General features: G+C 41.5%; 1 protein-coding gene across 3 annotated transcripts in view; it reads left to right on the top strand.

Annotated features, from left to right (window-relative positions):
* Positions 1 to 24,381, top strand: part of KCNH6 (potassium voltage-gated channel subfamily H member 6) — a 158,106-nt gene that overhangs the window by 98,798 nt on the left and 34,927 nt on the right. For all 3 annotated transcript variants that reach the window (XM_073004050.2, XM_073004051.2, XM_073004049.2), the window contains 2 exons: positions 18,368 to 18,793; positions 20,399 to 20,798. In XM_073004050.2, the coding sequence (XP_072860151.2) occupies positions 18,368 to 18,793; positions 20,399 to 20,798 (826 nt within the window). The remainder of the gene's footprint in view (positions 1 to 18,367; positions 18,794 to 20,398; positions 20,799 to 24,381) is intronic.

The following is a 24,381-nucleotide window of genomic DNA, read 5'->3' as shown; positions in this document are numbered from 1 at the left end:
TCAAAATTCTAAAATTGAAGGTTGGATGACAACAGGCCACACATTTCTAATAATAAAAAATAATCAAAAGGGCAATGAACCCAGTAATTATGAACCAATTATATGCCTTCCAACAATGTTAAAGCTTCTTACAGGAGTACTTGCTAGATCGGTATAAAATTACTTAAATTAAAACTTCCCATACTCATCTGAATGGAAAGGTAAATTTAAAAAATGGGAGGCACAAAATATCAGCTGCTTAGTGATAAAATGATACTAAAGAACACGAAAAGGATGAAAAACAAATACATACATGGCTTGGATAGACTGTAAAAAGTCATTTGACTCACTGCCACACAGCTGGATTAAAATTTTAAAAATTTTGGGATTACAGTGGACCCTCTACTTACGGAATTAATCCGTATTGGAATGGTGGCTGCAGGTCAAAAAGTCTGTAGGTCGAATCTCCATTGACCTACAATGCACTGAAAACCGATTAATCCATAACTGGCCCTTTTTGTTCCATTTTTGTTCCATTTTGGTTTTTTTCTGGTCTGTAGGTCGATTCTCTGGCTGCAAGTCGAATCTAAATTTTGCAGCCAGAGAAGTCTGTAACTCGAAAGTCTGTAAGTCGAGCCGTCTGTAAGTTGAGGGTCCACTGTGTTACATACAGCACTGATGTTACCTGTCTGTCATGGGTTTGGAGGGAAAGTTCCATCCTATGGGGAGTGGACGGCGGGACATCAGGAGGAGGGGCTGTACTGTATATATATGTGGAGCTACTGGGATATGTGGAGCTACTGGGTATATATATCCCAGACCTACTGGGATATGCCACAGTTTCACTAAGCTGCCACCAACCATTCCCTATAAGAAGTCACACAGACCAGGGATGGATTTTTAACAAATAAAGGAATAAGGTTTATTAAATAACACACAGGAAAAATAAAATGATCAGGTGAATAAGATACAGTAACGTGGCTTAGTCTCAATCATACATACACACAGTTTGGTTCACACAGAACACTTAACTTGAAGCACAGACCCTGAACCTATCAGTTCTGGCTAACCATACAGACACCTGAACCTATCAGGTTGGTACTGACTGACACACAGTAGTACCCTGTCTGACACACAGACTCCCACTCAAGCTTCTTCTCTCAGCTCTTCTCCAGCTTCTCCTTCTCAACACACGCTCCACATATATATACAGTACAGCCCCTCCTCCTGATGTCCCGCCTTCCACTCCCCATAGGATGGAACTTTCCCTCCAAACCCATGACAGACAGGTAACATCAGTGCTGTATGTAACACCTCCCCTCTTTATAAGTTGTTTTGTAGGGGGAAAGCTAAGGTGCTTTTCACCAAAAAACAACCTGGACCCAAAACATACAAAAACAGTTATACATACAATATCATACTTACTTATACTTACACTCTATTAGGCATTTAAACATTTACCATTAACAATACATCAGGTTACCTTTATTCATACAAACCAACATGTTTAATAAACAGACACATTTGACTTTTTGTCATCAAAATATATACATAGTCCATGTTTCTTTCGCCGTCTTCATTCTTCAGGTCTTCTTGACAAGGCGTCAGCAACACAGTTCACTGACCCTCTGACCACCTTCACTTCAAAGTCATAGTCTTGCAGATTTAAAGCCCACCTCATAAGTTTACTATTGTGGGTTTTCATTGTCTTTAACCATTGCAGTGGTGAATGGTCAGTGCACAGAATAAAATGTCTTCCCCAGATGTAAGGCTTGGCCTTCTGGATCGCGTAGACTATGGCCAGGCACTCCTTCTCCACGGTTGCCAAATGTCTCTCACCTTTCTGGAGTTTCCTACTCAGGTAGGACACTGGATGCTGGTCACCATTCTCATCCTCCTGGCAAAGAACTGCTCCTACCCCGCTGTTAGACGCATCGGTGTAGATGATGAACTCCCGGTCGAAGTCTGGAGCACGCAGCACTGGATAGTTGATGAGCGCCTGCTTCAACCTCTGGAACGCCTCCTCACAGTCGCTGGTCCACGGGATGCGGTCATCAGCCTTCTTCCTCGTCAGATCGGTCAGCGGAGCCGCAATCTCGATAAACCTCGGGATGAACTTTCTGTAGTAGCCCACCAACCCAAGAAATGATTTGACTTTTTTCTTGGTGTTGGGTCTGGGCCAATCACGAACTGCTTCTATCTTGGCCTCGAGGGGTTTTATCACTCCTCCCCCTACTATGTGACCCAAGTATTTTATTTCTGGGCTACCCAGCTGCAGTTTGTTCTCTTTGCAGAGCCTAGGCCAAAGCACTTCCTCCCCTGGGTCAAAGTGCCTCTCCCTGCCTTCCTGGTCATCCCAAGCTTTCTTTCTGACCTTTTGAGCTTGCAGGGTCTCTGCTGCTAGCTCTAGGTTTCTCCTTAGGTCATTCCTCAAAGAGTCTATATATGTCACAACGTCTTGTGGGTCATCCTGGGTGATCTGCTCCCAATTTTGTTTGATCAAATCAAGGGGCCCTTTCACCCTTCTCCCAAATAAAAGTTCAAATGGACTGAACCCGGTACTGGCTTGTGGCACTGATCGATAAGCAAACAAAAGGGATTGCAGCTTCTGGTCCCAATTGTTTGGATTCTCTGCCAAGTAAGCCCTAATCATGCGCATTAGAGTCCCATTGAACTTCTCAGTTAACCCATTACTTTCAGGGTGATAGGCAGTGGTTTCCTTGTGCTTAATTCCACAGATTTGCCATAAGCGTTTCATGAGCTTCGATGTGAACGATGCGCCCAAATCTGTGATTATTTCTGAGGCAAATCCCATCCTGGACATATACCCCACCAAGGCATCTGCCACTGTGTTAGTTTCAATGTTAGTCAAGGGTATGGCTTCAGGGTACCTCGTGGCATGGTCCACAATGGTGAGAATGAACCTGTTCCCCCTCTTTGTGGCCTTGGGCAAAGGTCCCACAATATCCACCCCTATGCATTTGAACGGAGTGTCAATCACAGGCAAAGGGCACAACTTTGCTTTGGTCCTGTCGCGGCTATTCCCCTGCCTTTGACACACATCACATTGTTTACAGAACTCCCTGATCTGCTTCCCTATGTCAGGCCAGTAAAAATTCTGTGTGATTCTCTGCTGTGTTTTGTTCACCCCTAAGTGCGCAGCAAACATGTCAGAGTGCCCCCTTTGTAAGATCATGGGGCGATACTTTTCAGGTACCACTAGCTGACTTCGGATCCCATCTCCCCCTTTTGAGATATTCCTCAGGGTCTCTCTATACAAAATCCCCTTTTTCTCTAGAAATCTCACTGGGGTTTCAGGTGTTAGCTGGGCGTCAGTCACCTGTTCAAAACACTTTTGGAGAGTGGCGTCTGCCTTTTGCTCTTGGCCAAATCAGCTGTCTGTGGTTAAGGTTTCCACCACAGCTTCTGAACTCCCCTCTGCTTCCGTCTCTGGCTCATCAGTACCCCCCTGAACTGTCCCCGTGGTGGCTTGTGAACGTGTAATCACTAGCACCCGTTTCACATGTTCAGCCAGGTCATTTCCCACGAGCACGGCTGCTGGCAGAGTCGATGAAATCGCTAGCCGCCAAACTCCCCTCCAGCCTTGAAAGTTCACAGGTACCTCCGCTACTGGCAGTGAGATCACCTGCCCCTCAATCCCTGCCACCTTCATGCTCTCATTTGGGATTATATATTCCCTAGGAATAATATCTGGATGGCACAGGGTCACCTGGGAACAAGTGTCCCTCAGCCCCCTATACTGATGGTCAAGTATTCCTACGTCCACCCCTGCGGTTTCAAACAACTGAGAATCTGTTCTCACTAGCAAGCAGCGCTTGACCTCCACAAGAGGACCATTTTCCTCAGCCTGATCAGCAGATGTAACTGTTCCAGATTGAGTAGCCATGGCAACAGGCTCCCTCAGTGACAAGGGGCTTTGCTCTTTCTGGACACAGAACACAGCTTTTGGCTTGGTTCCACTCGAATCCTGAGGCACAATTCCTTTTAGCTGCTTTAATTTCTCACACTCTGAGATTAGATGGCCCTTTCCCTGACAGAAATAACATTTTCTGCTATATTTTGAGTCTTTCTCATCTTGTTTTGGTTTTCCCCCCAAAATCTGAGGTCTTGGTTTCATGTCTGAGGGCTTCCCTTCACCATGGGCCCCTCCCCCTTGCTGGCTTTTCCCTGGTCCCTGAGAGTACTTGCTGTAGGTTTCTTTCGGTTTCCCCATCGATTTCCCCTCACCCAAGGGCTTTCTTATTTGGGAAATAAAATCTGCGATCTCGGCTGCTTCTGCCACAGATTTCGGTTTCCTTTCCCTCACCTGGAATTTCAGTTCCCCATGCAGGACTGAATAGAACTGTTCCAGCGCTATCAAGTCTTTGAGCTGCTGAAAGGTCTCTGTCCCCTCCTGAGATAGCCATTTCTCTAGCAGCCTCACCAATTGGGCCCCCACTTGGGTAAAAGTCTGCTCTGGTTTCTTGGTGATTGACCTGAATCTTTGCCTCAGCTGTTCCGCATTTATCCCATGTCTGGCAAACACCAGTTTTTTAAACTCTGCAAAATCTTTCATCAGTTCCTGTGGCATCTCTGCATAGACTTCTGCCAGGCTGCCACTGATTAAAGATCGCATGATGGTCATCTTCTCAGTTTCCCTTACTGAGAAGTCCACAAACGCTCTTTCCACTAGGGAAAAGAACACTTCAGGACAATCTCCCTTGTGGTATACAGGGAATTTCTTCAGGTCAGTCTTAGACAATTGGCCTCCCTCAGAATCCCTATTGTTATTATTGTTCTGATTCATCAGTTCCAATTTTCTTAACTCAAACGCCATTCTTTCTTTTTCCAGAGCAGTTTTCTCTCTCTCCCTCTCCATTCTTTCTTCTCTTTCCATTTTCTCTATTTCAAATTGCCTTTGTTTCTCTCTTTCCCTTTCCTCCATTTTTTCTCTCTCTAATCTTTCCTCCATTTCAAATTGCCTCATCCTCAGTTCATGCTGTTGGGCTATGAGCATTTTCCTGAGTTCTGGGTTCTGTTCTCCCGTGCTGTCACCCTGCACTGAGCCAAATTCATCCTCAGAACCTTGGTCAACCTGGGGGTCTTTCACTTCACCCATTTCTGCCATTTGGCTTCGAGTCAAGGGCATAATCCCCCCCCCAGAACAGGCTGCTTTCAAAAGTCAAGCCTCAAAATAAAGCGACCACTTTTTTCTTTTTTTTTTCTTTTGCCTCAGAACCAGCTTTCTATAGATTACTGCTGTTCTTCAGCACTAACTTGCAACAGTTGCGAGCCAGAGTCTACCCCCCTCTGCTAGGCCTCGCAGCAGGCAGGCTAGATCACTGCTACTACACAGTTTTGCCTCAGCCTTTTTCCCGCCAAAACAGGCTGCCTCAGAGCTCCCTAATCTAGTCCCCAATCTGAGGTTACACGTTCTTCTACTAGCGCACCTCCCCGTGAGGTACACCTAGAAGATTACCTACGTGCTCTCAGATTGTCCCTGACTAGACCCCCCTTGCTCTGGGCACTCTTGCCAAGGCTTTGCTGGACCACTGGACAACTGGACCAGTCGTATCCCACACGCTGGACACCAATCAATGTGACAAACCCAGACCTACTGGGATATGCCACACGTTAACTAAGCTGCCACCAACCATTCCCTAGAAGAAGTCACACAGACCAGGGATGGATTTTTAACAAATAAAGGAATAAGGTTTATTAAATAACACACAGGAAAAATAAAATGATCAGGTGAATAAGATACAGTAACGTGGCTTAGTCTCAATCATACATACACACAGTTTGGTTCACACAGAACACTTAACTTGAAGCACAGACCCTGAACCTATCAGTTCTGGCTAACCATACAGACACCTGAACCTATCAGGTTGGTACTGACTGACACACAGTAGTACCCTGTCTGACACACAGACTCCCACTCAAGCTTCTTCTCTCAGCTCTTCTCCAGCTTCTCCTTCTCAACACACGCTCCACATATATATACAGTACAGCCCCTCCTCCTGATGTCCCGCCGTCCACTCCCCATAGGATGGAACTTTCCCTCCAAACCCATGACAGACAGGTAACATCAGTGCTGTATGTAACACAGTGGACCCTCAACTTACAGACGGCTCGACTTACAGACTTTCGAGTTACAGACTTCTCTGGCTGCAAGTCGAATCTAAATTTTGCAGCCAGAGAAGTCTGTAACTCGAAAGTCTGTAAGTCGAGCCGTCTGTAAGTTGAGGGTCCACTGTAGTAACAATACTCAGAAGTTCCTCAAGAAAAGCATGGGAAATTGGGAAACTGTCTTAATGGCATATGATGAAGAAATTGGGGAAGTTAGCATCAAAAGAGGAATATTCCAAGGAGTTTCTCTGTCATCACTGCTGTTTAACATCTCACTAATCCCCATGCCAATAATCTTAAATAAAACTGGATTGGGCTACCGTATTTCAGAACAATCAGGAAAAATCAATCATCTGTTATACATGGATGACTTAAAGCTATATGCAAAAAGTTCCAGTGAGATAGAATCACTGCTAAACACAGTGTGAATATTTAGTGAAGATATCCAAATGAAATTTGGAATGACAAATGTGCAGCTCTGTGTATACAACATGGCAAAATGTAAAAACTAGATGGAATAGAGTTTAAAAATGGCAATATTGTAAAATCACTATCAAGTGATGAAAACTATAAATACATTGGCATACTAGAAGTAGATAACATTGTGAACACAAAAGCTAACAATCTGAAAGAAAGACAGCAGAACATCTTAAAATCAAAATTGAATGGTGAAATACAATCAAAGCTGTAAACAAATGGACAATTCCAATAATTAGATACCCAGTGGAACAACAGATTGGACCTAAAATGAAATAGAGGCATTGGATTGAAAAACACGGGAACTAATGAACATGCATCATGGACTACATCCAAAAAGAGATGTGGACAGATTATATTTACCACGAAAAATTGGAGGATATGGACTACTGCAAATACAGCACATAGTAGGGGAGGAAAAAAGAAGCCTAAATGATAATATTAGTACAAATCAAAAAAATTACTTAAGGCGGTGAAAATGAGAGTATTTTGAAAGCAACAGAAACAAAGGGTCAATATAAGAAACAACAACTCCTGTCCTCTGAAGATGCTGGCTACAGATACTGGCAAAATGTTAGGAAGAAAAACCTCCAGAACACGGCCAAACAGCTCAAAAAAACCTACAGCAACCATCAGATCCCGGCCGTGAAAGCCTTCAAGAATAAATCTGAAAATAAATTAAACAGTTGGAAAAATAAGCCACTACACAGACAACATCTGATAAGTATTGATGGAAGGCATGGAAGCCGCCTAGAGTGGTCCTCACCAACCAGATAGGCGGGGTATAAATCAAATAAATAAATAAAAATAAAAAATAAATAATTCAACATGGACATGGCTAAAACTGGGGACCCTTAAGAAAGAAACCGAAGGCTTGATTTTTCTGCACAAGAAAAAGCACTCCAAACCAGTGTGATGAAAGCTGAAGGAGTTAGTGCTAACAGAAAATATAGACTCTGTCAAGAAAAAGATGAAACAGTGACACATCTCATTTGTGAATGTCCAAATACTGCACAGATTGCAAAATTAGATATGATAGGGTGTCAAAATTAGTGCAGTGGTCATTGTGTAAAAAAATATAACTTGCCAGCCTCCAAAAACCCTTGGGAACATCAGATAGAGAAGGTATCAGAAAATGACAAAATCAAGATCTTGTGAGATTTCTGGATCCAAACTGATAGACACCTTGAACAGAACACACCAGACCTAGTAGTAATAGAAGTGGAAAATGTCTTGATCATTGACATTGGAATTCTAGGAGGTGCCAGAGTTGAAGCTAAAGAACTGGAAAAAATTACAAAATACAGAGATCTGACAATCAAAACATATCGCTTGTGGATGAAAGATAGATACCTCAGTGGTCCCCATCATTATTGGGGTTTTGGGAACAATATCAAGACATTTTACAAAGTATTATAAGCAGTTGCAGAATCCAGAAATAACATCAACAGAGCTACAAACAAAAACGGGAATATTAGGAATAGTGTATATACTACATTGATAATTAACAGATACTTTGGGTTTTGGTTAAAACTTATATCTGTTGTGTAATACCAGGCAATGTTTTAGAATTTTGATTGACTGTGCCTGGTATCTTTTAACAACAATAACATCCTATCAAGTCAGTTCTGATTTATGGAGATCTTTCTCAGGATTTTCCAGGTATATTCAGAAGTAATTTACCATTCCCTTCTTCATTGGTGTTCTGGGACTGAGTAGCTTGCCCAAAACCACACAGGCTGCAGTATTAAATTCCAGACCTTTGGCTTCCCAGCCAGGTATCCAAATCACAGAACTCTCCAGCCAATTAAAAGAAAGCGTGCAAAAGATTTAGCATTCTTTAATTCTTCATTTTCCGCATTAAAGTTCAACAATTCTTCTGTGTTCAAAATTTTTGTTTTCTCAGTGTTCAACTGCAATCTTACTTTTGCAATTTTTTTCACCTTGATCTGCAGTTGTTTCAGATCAATGTTGCTTTCTGCCAGTAATGTGGTGTTATCTGCATATCTTAAATTATTGATGTTTCTCCCACCAATTTTTCACTTCTTGTTCATCCCAGTCTAATCCAGCTTTCCATATGATACATTGTGCATTAAGATTTAATAGACAGGGGGATGAAATACATCTGTGCCTATGAGAAACCATTCTTTTCTCCATATTCTGTCCTAACAGTAACTTCTTACCCACAATATAGATTGCAGATCAAGACAGTCAAGTTTTGAGGCATACTCGTTTATTTTAAAACAAGCCAAAGCTTTCCGTGATCCATGTAGTCAAAGGCTTTGCTGCAATCTACAAAGCACACATTTATCTTCCTTTTAGATTCTTTGGTACTCTCCAGTAGCTAACATATATTTGTGATATGATCTCTAGTGCCTCTTTTTTTTTAACCCAGCATGAATGCTGATAGGACTAGGATATTATTAATTAAGAGAATAGAAACTGCCTTGGGCCCACTGTCGATAACTCTGTTCATTTGGTTTTTTCTCTTCTGGATTAATTTATTGCAGCTCAGCAGACCATATTGCTTATACTCAGGCAACAGTAAATATTATCTGACCTTTCAAAGCAGCTAGACATAACTGAATTTTTGAAAGAACATTAGGGGTGTTCTCATAAAATGGTAATTTGTAAATGAACAGTCCCAAAACAGAATACCAATTTCTTACAGGGCAAATTAGGGAATCTAAAGGAAAGTAATTTGAATAAAAAAGCAGATGTAGGGGCTGAACTCCAAAATCCATGGCACTCTTTTGAACTCACAGTTTTCTGTTCCAGTGCCCATTTCACAGAAAATTAAAGAAGTCCCAGAAGTAATGAAACTCAGAGACAAATGGAGAACAAGACAAATACAGTGGTGCCTCGCTTAGCGAGTGCACCGTATAGCGATGTTTCCGTATAGCGATCCCTTTTTCGGGATCACTATACGGAAACATACCCGATCTTTGCAATGGGGAAAACCCGCATTGCGAAGATTGGGTATTGCAGCGGCCATTTTGGAGCCGCCGAACAGCTGTTCGGCAGCTCCAAAATGGCCACCGGAAGCCCGGAAATGGCTGCCGGCAGCCGTTTTCACGCCCTGCCCTCGCTTAGCGAGGGCACGAAAATGGCTGCCGACAAGGGGAATCCTCGCTGAACGGGTAAGTAAGCAAGGTTTCAATACGTTTTCCCTACCCGTTTAGCGACGATTCCGCATAGCGAGGGTTAATCCAGAATGGATTAACCTTGCTATGCGGGGCACCACTGGTATTAAATCTAAGCTCCAAATACTAAACCAGGTGTATTCGCGAAGGCTCTCATGGCCAGGATCTAATGACTATTGTGGGTTTTTCGGGCTCTTTGGCCGTGTTCTGAAGGTCTTTGTGGCTGGCATCTTCAGAGGACAGCACCAGAGCACAGAGTTCTGTCCTCTGAAGATGCCGGCCACAGAGACTGGCGAAACGTTAGGAAGAACAACCTTCATAACACGGCCAAAGAGCCCAAAAAACCCACAACAACCACTAAACCAAGTATTTATTCCCCAAAGCAAACAGAATTCTTACTTTACTAAAGACAAAATGGTAACAATCAAACTAGCAATCACTCTAGAGACAAAAATCTAGGCTTCCTTTACCACATTTGTACACCATGCTGAAAATAAAAGCAGATGAACAAGGACAGGCAACAACACCCACCCATCACACAAATGAAACCCAAATAAAACCAGGAGAAACTTATGAACATAATGCATGCAAAACAAACTTCTCTGACACCCACGGAAGCTCCTTTTTCTCATATATCTTTTTTATAAGTATCTGGATGAACTTCGTAATGAAATACTGGAATGCAGAAACCAAATAATTTTAATTCTAAAAATGTCTTTGGGGTCCATGTAGCATCCAGAGACATTATTGAAAACAAGATAGTACTGTATGGAGAGGAGACAGTTCCCTAGTTTCAGTCATCAGTATATTTGCAACACACCAGCTTCCCAGTTAAATGTTAAAAACACTTTTTAAAGAATTTGTTTTTTAAAAAAATCAGGATTGCCAAGAAGCCTGATAGATGTTAAGGAATGTGTCTGTGGACCCAGCGATGGTTCTGGGCACTATGTTGGGCATGCCAGTTTTAAAAGAAACCTTTTCACTCTTGAAACTACAGGCAATATGAAGTGTTGGTCCCAATCACTGATATTTGTGACAAGTGATTCTGACAAGATTTGGTTGCCAAATCCTTTTTTTATGCCAAATTCTCCTTCTTCTTTAAGTTCCTTCTCACTCGTTAATAACCCCTCTTTCTGGGTTGCCTGCTGTTGCCAGGGACCTTCTGCCTCCCAGTCCTTGCTATCTTATTAGCCAGTTCCTTTCCCTTCATTTCAGCCTTATTCCATTTACCTCTCTGTACATTTACTGGAGAGAGCCAATGTCACTTTGGTGCTTTATTTATCATCTTGTCACTGCGAAATTTACATTCATACACTTCAGTGTGCAATAAATACTCAGTAAGGGGCAAGTTAAAGGCAAACAGAAGCATATATTGCTTCATATGGGCATCTTACAGAATAACATTGCTGATGAACATTTTGATAACCAACAATATAAATGGGTCCGAAGAATATTACAAACTACTCAATGGATTTAGATATCAGTAGTTCCTCAATATAATAGCAAGTACTGGATTCATATTCCTAGACAAAGCATTGGTGCTGGGTTTTATGAAGAAGAAACTGTTAGCATTGTCGTGTTTTTCTTGCAAATTTTGCAAGACTGGCTGGCTGCAGTCAGTGGCAAACAGGCCTCTGGCCTAATATAGTAAAAAGCTTTGTCTTCAAATCACAACAATGCAAACATTCCCTTGCTTCATCTCCAACTCCTGTTAGTATAAAAAATCTGTTCCTGTAACATCCTTCATAAGTATTAAACAGCATAAGGGATGTTTGCCACTCATCTCTTTCTCAGGGGCATTTGGTGTTTGAAGCTGTTCTTTCATGAATCCACTTTCAACCAGTGCATGTCTCACCAGCCCAACTGTGATTATCACCTTAAAAATAAAGTCATCAGCATGATAAAAATACATCTAAAATTAGAGCCACCTTTCTGAGCTTGTGGTGGGTCTGTGAAACTCAGGAATTTAGAGTCTTGTCCCCACCCATAGGTAATGAATAAGATTCATGGATCATTATTCTGGGAAGAAAAGTGACGGCTTCTGAAAAGCAAATCTGTACTACGGAACTTTGCAGACAGATCTGTTTTCACATGGAAAGCCTAAATTGGCTTTATTTTCCAAGGGTTCCCATTCTAAGTATGAAATCTACCATCACAGGCATGTGGTGGGCTTCAAGGGGACTCCCACTTTTTTTCTGAAAGGTTGAGCTATATTCATTCCTAGTTATCCATAATTTGCTTTTGGCTAAGTCCTGGCTTCTGATGACACCTTATTTCCAGTAATTTGCTTTAGGCCTCTGCCTGAACCACAGAAGCCTCTGCTGCAGGGTCAGAAGACCAGCAGTCCTAAGATCGAATCCACACGATGGAGTGAGCTCCCATCGCTTTGTCCCAGCTCCTCGCCAACTTAGCAGTTTGAAAGCATGCAAATGCGAGTAGATAAATAGGTACCACCTCGGTGGGAAGGTAAAACGCCGTCCCCTAGTCATGCTGGCCACGTGACAACGGAAACTGTCTTCGGACAAGCAGTGCCTAGAGGCTTGAAAATAGGATGAGCACCGTCCCCTAGAGTCAGACACGACTGGACTAAAAATGTCAAGGGGAACCTTTCCTTTTACCTTTTCTTTCTCTCCATTCTCAGGGCTCCTGAGAATGCATCAGTAAGTCTTCTCTACAACAGAAGAAGGAGTTGTTTGGCTCCCTATAGCGAAAGAGACTGTCAAGGGTCTTGGAGGAGAAGGAATGGGGCTGGACTGTCCAGCTGATACACACAGGGCTAGAGGTTTGCCTTCGTTCCCAAATATCTTATCATAAAAGCAATGGAAAATATGGGTAGCTTTGGCCACCTTTTGTTTTTGAGCTGTTAATGGCACCACAGGGTCCCCAGATCGGGCTTGAAGGCCAGGCTTCACTTTCAGTAAAGTTATTGTGACTAGCTTTTTCTCCCCTGATGTCTGTTGGGACAATGTTGTTGGCAACTGTGGCGGAGTGCCCACGTCACTCCTGTCCATCATTTGGAGCTCAAGTGGAGCCTATGATAGGAGAGGAGGGGCGGAGTTAGAGTGACAGTTGGGGACTGTTAGAGGGACAGCTAGAGGGGGAGAGAGGGAACGGAAGTGAGAGAGGTAGGACATAGGACATTGAATTGAGAGAGTTAATACAGAGATTGGAAAGTTGGAGTGTTATAGAGAATAGGAAAGAGTTAAAAGGAATAGAGAATAGATGATTAAAGAATATTGTTAAAGAGGTTGCTGTGAATAAAAACAAGTAAATGTGTAATAAAATCCAATTTAATGAATGCTCCTCAACAACTGTGATTTACGTACCAACTAAATGATCAATAAACCTATTATATTGGCAGCATGTGTCTGAGATATATTTGGTATATTGTGGACTAGATCCACTGGTGGCAGAGTAGAAAAAGGAAACCCATCCAGAGGGTGGACCTGGGTTTGGGGAGAACAAACAAGGGACACTGGGGGGACGCGACAGCAACCTTTAGGGACTTGACTACGAACAATAGCTAAATGGTTTATTCAGCCAATGATTGGCTGAATATTAGATCCATCTTGTGACACATCAGCAACCTGAGAGTAGTTTAGCTTTCAGTCTCCGCAAAATTATGACAGTCTCGCCTTCTCCCATTAGCCACTAACAAGGATTGCATAATGGACAGGGGTAGCAGTGGAGATAGGGCTGCATGAGGATCCCACTGCTTCCATTGAAATAGAATAAGCCTGTATGAGAAATCATCTCAAGTCATTACAAAGGCAAAATCTTTCTCTGAGCACTGGACATGGAGACCCTCAAAACCCAGAGATCCATCACAATATGTTCTTACCCACCTTCTTCCCAACAGGGGCAGCTTCACACTGAAATGATGGGGGTGAGATCTGCTTTGCTCAGACTAGGAGCCCAAGGGCCCAGTAACAAAACAGGGAGCAAGGCAGTGGAATGCAGCCAAGGGCCCTGTGGCAGGGGGTTAGTGCAAAAATCACCAGTTGGAAACATATGCTGTACAGATTTGTCAATTCCACTGTGTCTGGCACTACTAATCCCAGAATTCTCTGTTGGAAACTGATTATACGGAGATCATTTCTACTGGGAGAAGGTTGAGCAGCAATTTAGAGCTGTGATCAACAGCAAAAGGCTGGCAGGGAGAGACTGTATAGCAACCTTTCAAGCCAAAAACCATAGTCAGGGAACAAGAGTTCTCAGAGACTTCAGTACTCTGGACAGCTCCCAGAAGAGCCAATTATACCAGCAAGGCCTTGGCTTGGTTAATCCTTTGAGGATCTACCTTCTTATTGGAGAATGGAAACAATTAGATAGGCAGCCCTCCCATCAGGTGCCTGCTTTTTTGTCGCTTCTCTGCTAACTCCCATTAGAGTTGATGCCGGGCAGGCAGTCGTATGCACTCAGTACAAGAGGCTCTTAGGGGCAGAGGAGCTTCCAATGCACAGAGACTGTAGTCCTATAAGATCCTGCTTCAGGAGTTGCTTTTACAAAAGGTTCTGAATGCTGGACCTTGGGATCCCTGTCTAATGGCTCCCTGAGTTTCACTACCGGTCCTCCTAAGCCCATTGGTCATTCTTTGCCCAAAACAGAGTCCTGTCACTGTTCGGTGTCTCAGAGGGAGTGGACTTGATCAACAAAAGCTCACATTAAAATACTGTATAGCAGTTAGTCTTTAAGGTGTCACAATGTTTTGTCATCATCTTCTTTTGTTTTGTTCTGTTTTTGCTTTGCTTTGTTTTCTTTTTTGTTTGATAAGCATATGCAAACTAACATGGCTACCACATTGAAAACTCCAGAACTTGGGGGTCCTTTTTGCTTAGGTGAGACATAACTGAAACAGGAAGTCTGCTTTACTCTATTCCTATCCTGGAGTGTCTGATGAGCATACTGTCAAGATGCAGCACTCTTTGGACATGCCGTTTGTGTTTGCATTTTTGGCTAATAGCCACCTACAGACCTATCTTCCATTAAACTCTCCCAGTATTTTTTATACTTACTTAAAATACAAACATAATTCCTTGGAGTAATTAACTGCTGCATTTAATTAGGGCTGATGTAAGGGTTTTTTTGTTTGCATGTCCAAAACTTTTCCTTTGTTCTTGTGAATGAATACTTCTTCTATACATATTCTTTTAATATAACTCTTTTTGGGGTTATCCTTTCTTATCCCCCTCCCCCAGCCTGAAGACCCAGTTATATATATCAGGATCAGAAGCTTCAAGGAAGGTCCTATACTGATTCCAGATGAGACTTTTATTGTACCTTCACCTTATCTTTCTCACTGAATTTTCAATGGCTTCATGTGATACCGTCCTCTACTCATAATCCTCCTTTGGGTTTGTTTGTTTGTTTGTTTGTTTGTTTGTTTGTTTTGCTGCTTCAAACCTTTTGTTTTACAAAAAAAAATAAAGAGAAGAGAAAAAGAATAGCTGCCCAGTACTTTCTGATTGTGAAAGTGGAGACTTTTTTACTTCCGGGGGTGTGTGTGGGGGTTCCTAGGTCTGGTGGGACTGCTCCAGTTTCTTATGCAGGAGGTCCCTGGTTTGAACCAGAGGAACTCCGCAGGAACAGTTTGTTCTGTTCATGATCATGCAAGGCAAAACATTATTGTGCATATTTGGTGAGTTGACTTAAACGTGGTATTGCTTTAAACGTATTTAGGCAAAAAATGCAGCCAGGTCAATGATCCATGTTCTTGTTACATGCCATCAAGTAGCCTCCAAACCATGATGACCCTATGAATGAGCAATCTCCAAAATGTCCTTTCCTCAACAATTCTCTCAGCTCTTCTAAACTTAAGCCTGTGGCTTTTTTTAGAATATTCTATATCCATCTCGTATTTGGTCTTCTTCTTTAACTGCTGCCTTCTTCTTTTCCCAGCTTTATTGTATTTTCCAGGCAAGCTTACCCTCTCATGATATGCCCAAGGTATGACAGAGTCAGTTTGATCATTTTTGGTTCCAGAGATGGTTCAGGCTTGATTTGTTCTAGGGCCCACTTGTTTGTCTTTCTGGCAGTCCAAGGTATCTACAAAGCTCTCCTCCAGCACCATAACTCAAACTTTACTTTACTTTACTTTCTAGCATATTGGGCAAACACAAAATAAAAATAATGATGACAAAAAAATTGTGGCACCTTAAAGACTATATTTTAATGTGAGTAAATGACTTTAATAATACAAATATGTTCATTATGTGTTGTTTAAATTCATCAGAAATGTTACTTAAATTATATTTTGAAACTATAGTTCTTTTAGTGTTCTTTTTCGGTTTTTGTCTAATGTTGGATATTAACAGTTCATGATCAATCCAACAGTATGCTCCTGGTCTTATTTTGGCTGAGAGAATACAGTTTCTCCATCTCCTGCTTCCAATTATGTATTCCAGGCAATTTCCAAATTCTAGACTGATGTCCATGTGTACAGTCATTTCTTTGATTGTTTATAGCAGGTATTTGCAGTAAAAAGATTGTTGAGCTCACAGAACTCTATGAGTCATTCTCCTTTTGCATTTCCATCCCCTGGACCAAATTTTCCAACAGCATTTGGTTCTGCTTTGTTTCCTACTGAAAACAAGCTGCTTTATTTACTCCAGTGGGCAGAAGGTGTAATCAGAGATAATGTGAGGTTATCTAGAGGTGCAATTAATTTGCAGATTTATTTAAATAACAACAGATAAACAGAAAACGAGATCCATAAAATGAAGGTACAATATAAAAGAAATCAAAGGAAAATCAATGAATTTCTAACACAATACAATGCAGTGGTGAAATGAAAAGTGCAAAGCAGAACAATCTGTATTATCAGATAAAATTGTAGTTATGCAAAATCAGCCACAGTTATCTCCTTTTAAAACACTATATTTGCTCTTGACCTTCTACTAGCCCTCTAGTTGAAGCTCACTATGTTCCAGCTGTTTGGATTAAAGACTGAAAAAGAAAGGCGTGTACCTACCTATTCCAAGGAACAGGTTTCTGAAGACTCTGGGGAATGTGCAGGAGAATTGATCCAGCATAATGGTAATGTAGCTGGACCCCTACCTAAACAGGACACATGTTTGCTTTGCAAAAATTCTGCTTCATGATGCTTAAAACAACAGTGTACACATTGAAAGTTGATGTTAATAATCATCCAAAAACAAGCAGGAGGGAGTCTAGTCCCCAAGAAACAAGTTCCGTAATCTCAGTGCTACTACAAGAAGAAGGCCATCAGAAGCAGAATCTGAAACTTCAATAGCTTCTCACTTTGAATTTTGACTTTGGATTTTCTGGACCAGAAATGGAAATTCTTTATCGATAATAAGCTGCTTAATTATTTTCACTAATTAGTTGTGAAAAATTAGGTTGTGTTTGAGAGTCTCTCTGTGTATTTTCAAATATAATTTTATTTTGCTTGATTGGGAAGATGGAGGAATCTAAGTAAATGAGAAGGAAACAAGAGCAAAGTCAGAGGCTGTATTACAATGGCCTTGCTAGTTGCAAGTATTAAGGAAGTAATGTATACTCAGTAGACTTTTTATTCACATTTTTGCATCAAATACCTGAATAAATCCTACAGCGTGAGAGTGTATTTTTTCCAGCACTAGATCCTCTTGCTTGCTTTGTAATCTATTGATGGCCAAACTTAAGTGTGACATTAAACGTTGATAATGTTTGAACTGAGATGAGCATTGGGGGTTCTACCTGGAGTGTACTTGTGCATTGCATACGGTGGTGAGTATGGACTGGATTCAGGGACTTGTGGTGCATTGTACAGTAGTGTCTGGGCATCATTTGTCAGGCTCCTTGGGACTGTGGGACTGTTGTGGAGCAGGAAATTTGCCAAGAATGGTGGAGGACTGACTGCTGGCATTGCTATGTTAGACTTTGGGGTTTTTTTATTTTTTTATTTTATTTTTTTTTTGATATTGTAGTACCCTTTGAGTTTGTTGCTGGAAGAAAATACTATTATAACTACACTGTGGCTTGAAAAACACCAGCATACTCTTGTTCATGCCTCCCAAAGGCCAGCGTGCAGAAGATCTGCCTACTCCTTTTGAGGGATATGTTTTCTTAAGAAAGTTTCCAGCATTCATGTTACATTAGTCAAGATTATGTTGCTTAACTCTAGCATTTAAAATACATGAAAAGGAATATGGTAATAGATGCAATGAAGCATTTTAGAAAAGAAGGCTATTATGTCAGCTTCCCAAGGGAATTCTTCTTTTCTTTGCAATTTTTAAAACCACACATTTTTAAAGTGAAGATGGTTTGTATCACTTTACAGTAATGAGACATTTTTAAAAGGTCTAAATAGACAGCATTAGAAATAAGAAAACCTTGGTTAAAACTACCAACTAGCAAACCCCTGTTTTGGACTCTTTTTTTTTCGATTTGTGCTTTAGAAGGTGTCTTGCAGTGCCTTATAAACTAACGAGCAGATCTTCTATACTTTTAAAATAAGTAAAATTTGGATTTATGAAACATCCCCTGTGACAAAGCACACAAATGAACTTATGATGCAAATGTGTTCAGTTGATAGTAACTATTTCAGTGGCTGTGTTTAATCTCCGTGGCTAGAGAATTCTGTGTATGTCTCTTTCCAAACTGTACATATTGTGCATTGGTCTTTACATTCTTGGCAGGTCCTCTCACTGGGAGCTGATGTCCTCCCTGAATACAAGCTGCAGGCACCACGCATTCACCGCTGGACCATCCTGCACTACAGTCCCTTCAAGGCAGTATGGGACTGGCTGATTTTGCTGTTGGTCATCTACACAGCTGTCTTCACACCCTACTCAGCTGCCTTCCTCCTCAATGAAGAGCAGGAGGAGAATCTTGCTGACTGCAGCTACTCATGTGATCCACTTTATATTATTGACCTTATTGTGGACATCATGTTTATTGTTGATATCATCATTAACTTCCGCACCACATATGTCAATGTCAATGATGAGGTAGTGAGCCATCCAGCAAAGATCGCCATCCATTACTTCAAGGGCTGGTTTCTCATTGACATGGTGGCAGCCATTCCCTTTGATTTGCTCATCTTCCGTTCTGGATCTGATGAGGTAAGTTACATAAAATTTAGCCTTCATATCATGAAGAAATATTGGAAAGTTTGTGACCATGTGACACAGATGCACTGGAAAGAAAAAAGTGTTCTGGCGTCCAAGTAGATTTAATGCTTTCACACATACACACCTATAGATTTTTAAAGGAGTAAAAGTCAAATTTGAACTCTTAGAATCCCTCACCATTTGCCATACTGCAAGGGATTTCTGGGAGTTCAAGTCCAACAAAATCTGAAGATCCAGAGTTGAAACCCTTTATATTAGCAGTCATTGTCATATACGAGTGCCTAGAGGCTTCTAAGCAGGATGTGGCTGCATGTCATGGATCCTTTCCGTAGCCATTAACATCACCCACAAAGTAACTGAGATGGTGAGCTAAATATGGTTTATAAAAGATGACTGTCTGTCAGTGATATAATTGGCATGGACCTGTACCCACAGGACTGTGCACAAGATTAGCAAGATACTGTACTGTACTGGCAAAAGGGGGGGGGGGGAAGGGAGAAAGAAAGAAAAACAAAATACTGTAACACTTTAAAGATTAACAAATGCATTTCATTGTGAACTTGCATGGCTCAAAGTCCACTTCCTCAAAAGTTTACTTCTCAAGTGAACATTGGTCCATGAAGGCGTACACTGAAATAAATTTGCTAGTCTTTAAAGTGCACAATTTTTGTTTTATTTTGTTTTTCTTTTTCTTTTGCCAACATTCCAAGACAGACTAGCAGGGCTCCTTCTCCGGAAACAAGCAGAACAATACAGAGATTACTACATTTGTTTGGAAACAAGTGTGGGTAATATCTTTTTCATACCACTTACTTTCATACCACAATATCTTTTCCATACTATCTCCGCAACATATGAACTTTTGCCAAGCTTGGCTAGAGGGAGGGATGGGAGAGCTCTAAAATCATCCTGCCCAGATGTTGAGGCTTCAAGGTTAGTAATTATTTGGGAATCTACCCCCTAACATTTTGGAGTTCATGGGCTTATTGATAACATTTCAGTAATGGAAAAACTTCTTAAAATTTGCCAAAATGTTGAAGAAGCTTTTGGCTTCAAGATGTAATTTATGGGACTATTGCAATATAATCTCATAAAGTTAGATGCCTCTAAAAGAGGGGAAATGAAGCAATGTGGAAATAATCATATACTACTTAGAGCAGAACTAGGAAATCCATGGCCCTCCACATGTTGTTGATTCCCATTGTTTCTATCAAGCCTGGCTGATGATGACATATGAGAACAATAATTTGTCAACATCTGGAGGGCAAAAGTTCCCCATCCCTACTTTAGGCAAGATGAAGTTGGAGAGCCCTGGTCTTGACATTATTCCTGTCTATACCTCTCCTTTTTTTACCTGAAAGAAAAACTAAACACATTTATGATACTTCTGGTATGGTGTTTTTATGCAGTTTAAAGACTGGTGATATTTCCCAAAATGTGCACTAGTGTGCATACAGCAACACAGACAAAGGCATACATAGATACAAGGAGACATACAGCGCGCGCGCGCACACACACACATACACACACACACACACACACACACACACACTGAAAATTCTAATTTGTCTATTTGTTTCTTCTTTCCCTGTGTAGACAACAACTTTGATTGGCCTGCTGAAGACGGCACGGCTGCTACGCCTGGTGAGAGTAGCCCGCAAATTGGACCGCTATTCTGAGTATGGGGCTGCTGTACTCTTCTTGCTCATGTGCACTTTTGCCCTCATTGCACATTGGCTAGCCTGCATTTGGTATGCCATTGGCAATGTTGAACGGCCCTACATGGAGCATAAAATTGGGTGGCTGGACAACCTTGGTGACCAGATTGGCAAACGTTACAATGACAGTGACCTTTCATCTGGCCCTTCCATCAAGGACAAATATGTGACTGCCCTCTACTTCACCTTCAGTAGTCTCACCAGTGTGGGCTTTGGCAATGTCTCACCCAACACCAACTCTGAAAAGATCTTCTCCATCTGTGTCATGTTGGTTGGCTGTAAGTACCTTTCTATCTTCTCTCTAGTGTTGCTTCCTTTTCATTGATGACAATGAGTTCTCCTTCTATTCTCAAATGTACCAGAAATTTCTTGATCTAGTCCCACTAGACTACTTGTATATGTGGACGCTATATTGGTACTGAATTATCATTTCTGCAGCTTCCTTCTTGTTAACCTTTCCTCTGAGGCAGTCAGAAGTGAAGAAACTTAGGACTTTTTAAGCCAGTAGAAATAAGGTCTATCAGAACAATGACTATGGACATCAACTAAATAGAAGGTTTATGTATCTGCAATACCTGAAAATAAGAGGGAGAGGCTCAAAGGACATAAAATGAAAATTGCCCTTCCCTGTAATAGCAGACTTCAGTGGTTGAGTCCTTGGAAGCTAATGGGCCCTTGCAAAAATAAGATAGTGGTGTTTTTTCCTACTCAATTGGCTCCAAGGGGAAGCATAAGTAAACATGTATGTATTTTAATAATGCAGTACCATGCATTATTCAGTTAGAATTAAGTCTTATTGTGTTCACTGAGGCTTTCTCCTAGGTAGTTGTAAACAGAATAACAGCCTAAAATATGAATAATTGTTTTAAAATAGTAATAATAAACCCACTAAAACATGCTGTGTGATCTTCCAGGGCCTTCAGAATGTTGATGAGACAGAGATAAAATGTAGAATAACTTGCCTAATTGTCTAGAGATGGAATTTCCAGATTCATATCGAATACCAAAGACACAGGAACCACAGTTCCTTAGGGTTGAGCCCTGCAATTGGTCCAAAAAAATAGCTGTGCTTAAATTTCTCTATTATTTCTAAGAGAAATAATGGGAAGTTTTCCTTCCACTCAGCATCATAGCCGAAAATGGGGTGGGAGTTTGGGTAGCCTAAATATACCTCATGGCTTTTGGGCTGCTTCTACCTCAGGAGAGAGAGAGAAAAATCTGAGCTAACTGTACATCTGGAGATTAAGGGTTTGGCAGAAGCTATGAAAAGTTAAGGTATGCGATTAAAGGAAAAGGAAAGAAATGAAAATGTTGGGAGGGAAGGACCTGCAAGAGGCCCTAACAGCTTGTAGTATTTGGGAGATAAGCAGTAGGAGAGGACAGATAGAAATCATAAGGTTAAAAGTCTTTCACACTCATTTTATAACCACTTTTTCCAGCGATATAACTAGTCTAGCAGTGGCAGCAAGCCCCAAACCTGAGCCCTCAAGAAGATCCCTCTTGTCCACTTGAATAATTACAAACCTTATTGTTAGAAGCAGAATCTGAAAAATGAATGAAAGGTATAAAGGAAGGAAGAATGTGTCCCACAAAATAAATGGAGAGATCTGGTACTTGTTAGCAGTGGTGAGGCTGCCATTATCACAGGCAGAGTGCAGATTTTGCCACACTAGCAATGTATCTATGAATATAGCCTTTTTCACCCTCCATGGAAACACATAGCGGTCTGTAATAAAAGCCTCCCAGTTATGAGGCAGAATAGCCTGACACACACTCTTTTTTTTAATGTATTCATGAACAGACTGCTTATGCTTCCTAGTTCTGAAGCAGTTGCCCTTAGTGTCTGAGAGAGTACAGCCTGAGACTAGGGAACAGATACTTAAAAGATCAGATAGAGAACATGTGGTCCTCCAGGCATTGTTCGTCTGCAGCATCCATTAGCCCCACCATCACAGCTCGTGAAACTGCAGTCCAAGAATATCTGAGGGCTATACATTTCCCATCCCTGGCTTAGAAATGTGGCACCAATAGTATTTGTTTGCAAAAGTTGGACTCTGCCATGCTGGACCAAATCCTGTTATTCCTCTTTTTCTTCTTTGCAAAGTAAGTAGCTGAGACCTTAAACAAATGGGTATATGAATGAGACCAGTCCGTGGAGTAGTCAACATACTTGATGAACTTCAGAGATGAACTTGAAACAAAATATTTATTTAAGATGAGTAGAAGAAAGTGAAGGAAATTAAGAGTTTCAATATAAATAAATCAAATTTAAATAATCCTATCCCTAGAGATAAGAGCCAGTATGGTGTAGCAGATAGAATGAGGGAACAGAGTTCAGGAGACCTGAGTTCAAATTCCTGCTTAGCCATGGAAACTCATTGGAGGGTGTCAATGGTAAACCAGTCCTTAGATGTCTCGCATGCCTTGAAACTCTTGTCAGGGTTGCCATACTGTGGGTGTGACTTGATGGTGCATAACATTCTGAGATATGAAAGCCAGAATTTTGGTTTGAGGCCTTGCTCAGCCATGGAAACCTATCAGAAAGTAGCAGTGGTAAAACCACTCCTTAGATATCTCATACGCCTTGAACCTCCTGTTAGGGTTGCCATACAACAGATGTGATTTGGTGGCATGTAAAAACAACAGAAGTGCTTACATGATATTCAGGATAGTTCTGGCCTGGAGATAGGATCTCTCCCAAATCACTCACTGAAATATCTAAACATGCTGAAAATCCACATGCATGCTTTAGGTTCAGTTGGATTTTGGCTGACAGAATGAGGAGAAGACACATGCAGTTGGCTTGCCAGGTCCAAGATGCATCTCTAATAATAACACATTATGCTTAGCTCCTGGCAGTAAACTGTGAATCTGAAAAGATGTCCTGCTTGCCAGACACAGGGCACACATATGCATCTCCTAATGAATCCTTTGCCCTATAGAACTAAATAGACCTCCGTGAAATGTATGGGGGAAAGAAACATGTTGAATCCATGTCAACAGTTGAGGAGAGAGCAAAAGCCACATCCTGTCCCTGGTAAAGGGCAGGGAGCAGCACAGCATGTGTTCCCTTCAGCTTTGCCTGAAACTGCAACCCATTTTCTCCGTTTGACTGAAGACATTGGGAGCCACCAGTGATATACCGGTAGTTATCTGTTAAGTCTAGTTTATTTCCTGCCCTAAAAGTGAGCTTGTTCAGTACTTTTAACAGGCTGCATCAGGACAGCAGGGTAACCAGAACTTCTACTCCCATGGCTTGGGTTGGCTTTTTAATTTGTTCTAACCTTGTTTCAGGGCTTCAAAACATTCCTTGTTTGCGCCCAACTCCAAGAACTCCAACTTGCTCACAAATAGGGCAGTGGTGTTGTGGCTCCTGTTCAGACATGAAGACATGTTATTGAATGTAACTGGGAAGAACTGGGTTTTCTTGGTATCATCTGTTCATATACGTTTGGAATTGCTCCTTGAGACCTCCATCCCAACACTGACTGCCTTCTTCTCTTGCCTATATGTTCTTCACCCCCATCCCACCCAACTCCGCTCTCCTCTGTCTCTCCCCTTATTTTGCCCAGCTGCCATTCTCAACCCTTCACATGTTTTGCCTGTCAGTTTATGTCACTGTGTGAATTTGGCAGTGGTTTTCCAAAGGAAGGAACAGCAGATATCTCCAAGAAGCCTAAGCAGGAGAAGTACTAAGGCATGGAGAGGTAGAAACTTACCAGTAGAAACACACTCCTAAGGATACATCATCAAATGACAATTCACCCACAAAGTGATTTGATCAGCATGCAACAAAATGGTACAAGGGGCCACAAGAGCAGATTGTACACTGGAGGAAACCAGAACGAAGCAGAACAAAAA

The sequence above is a fragment of the Pogona vitticeps genome, chromosome 6, assembly GCF_051106095.1.
Source record: "Pogona vitticeps strain Pit_001003342236 chromosome 6, PviZW2.1, whole genome shotgun sequence".
Taxonomy (NCBI): domain Eukaryota; kingdom Metazoa; phylum Chordata; class Lepidosauria; order Squamata; family Agamidae; genus Pogona; species Pogona vitticeps.
The sequence above is the reverse complement of the archived record's forward strand: the minus strand, read 5'-3'. Positions and strand labels throughout refer to the sequence as shown.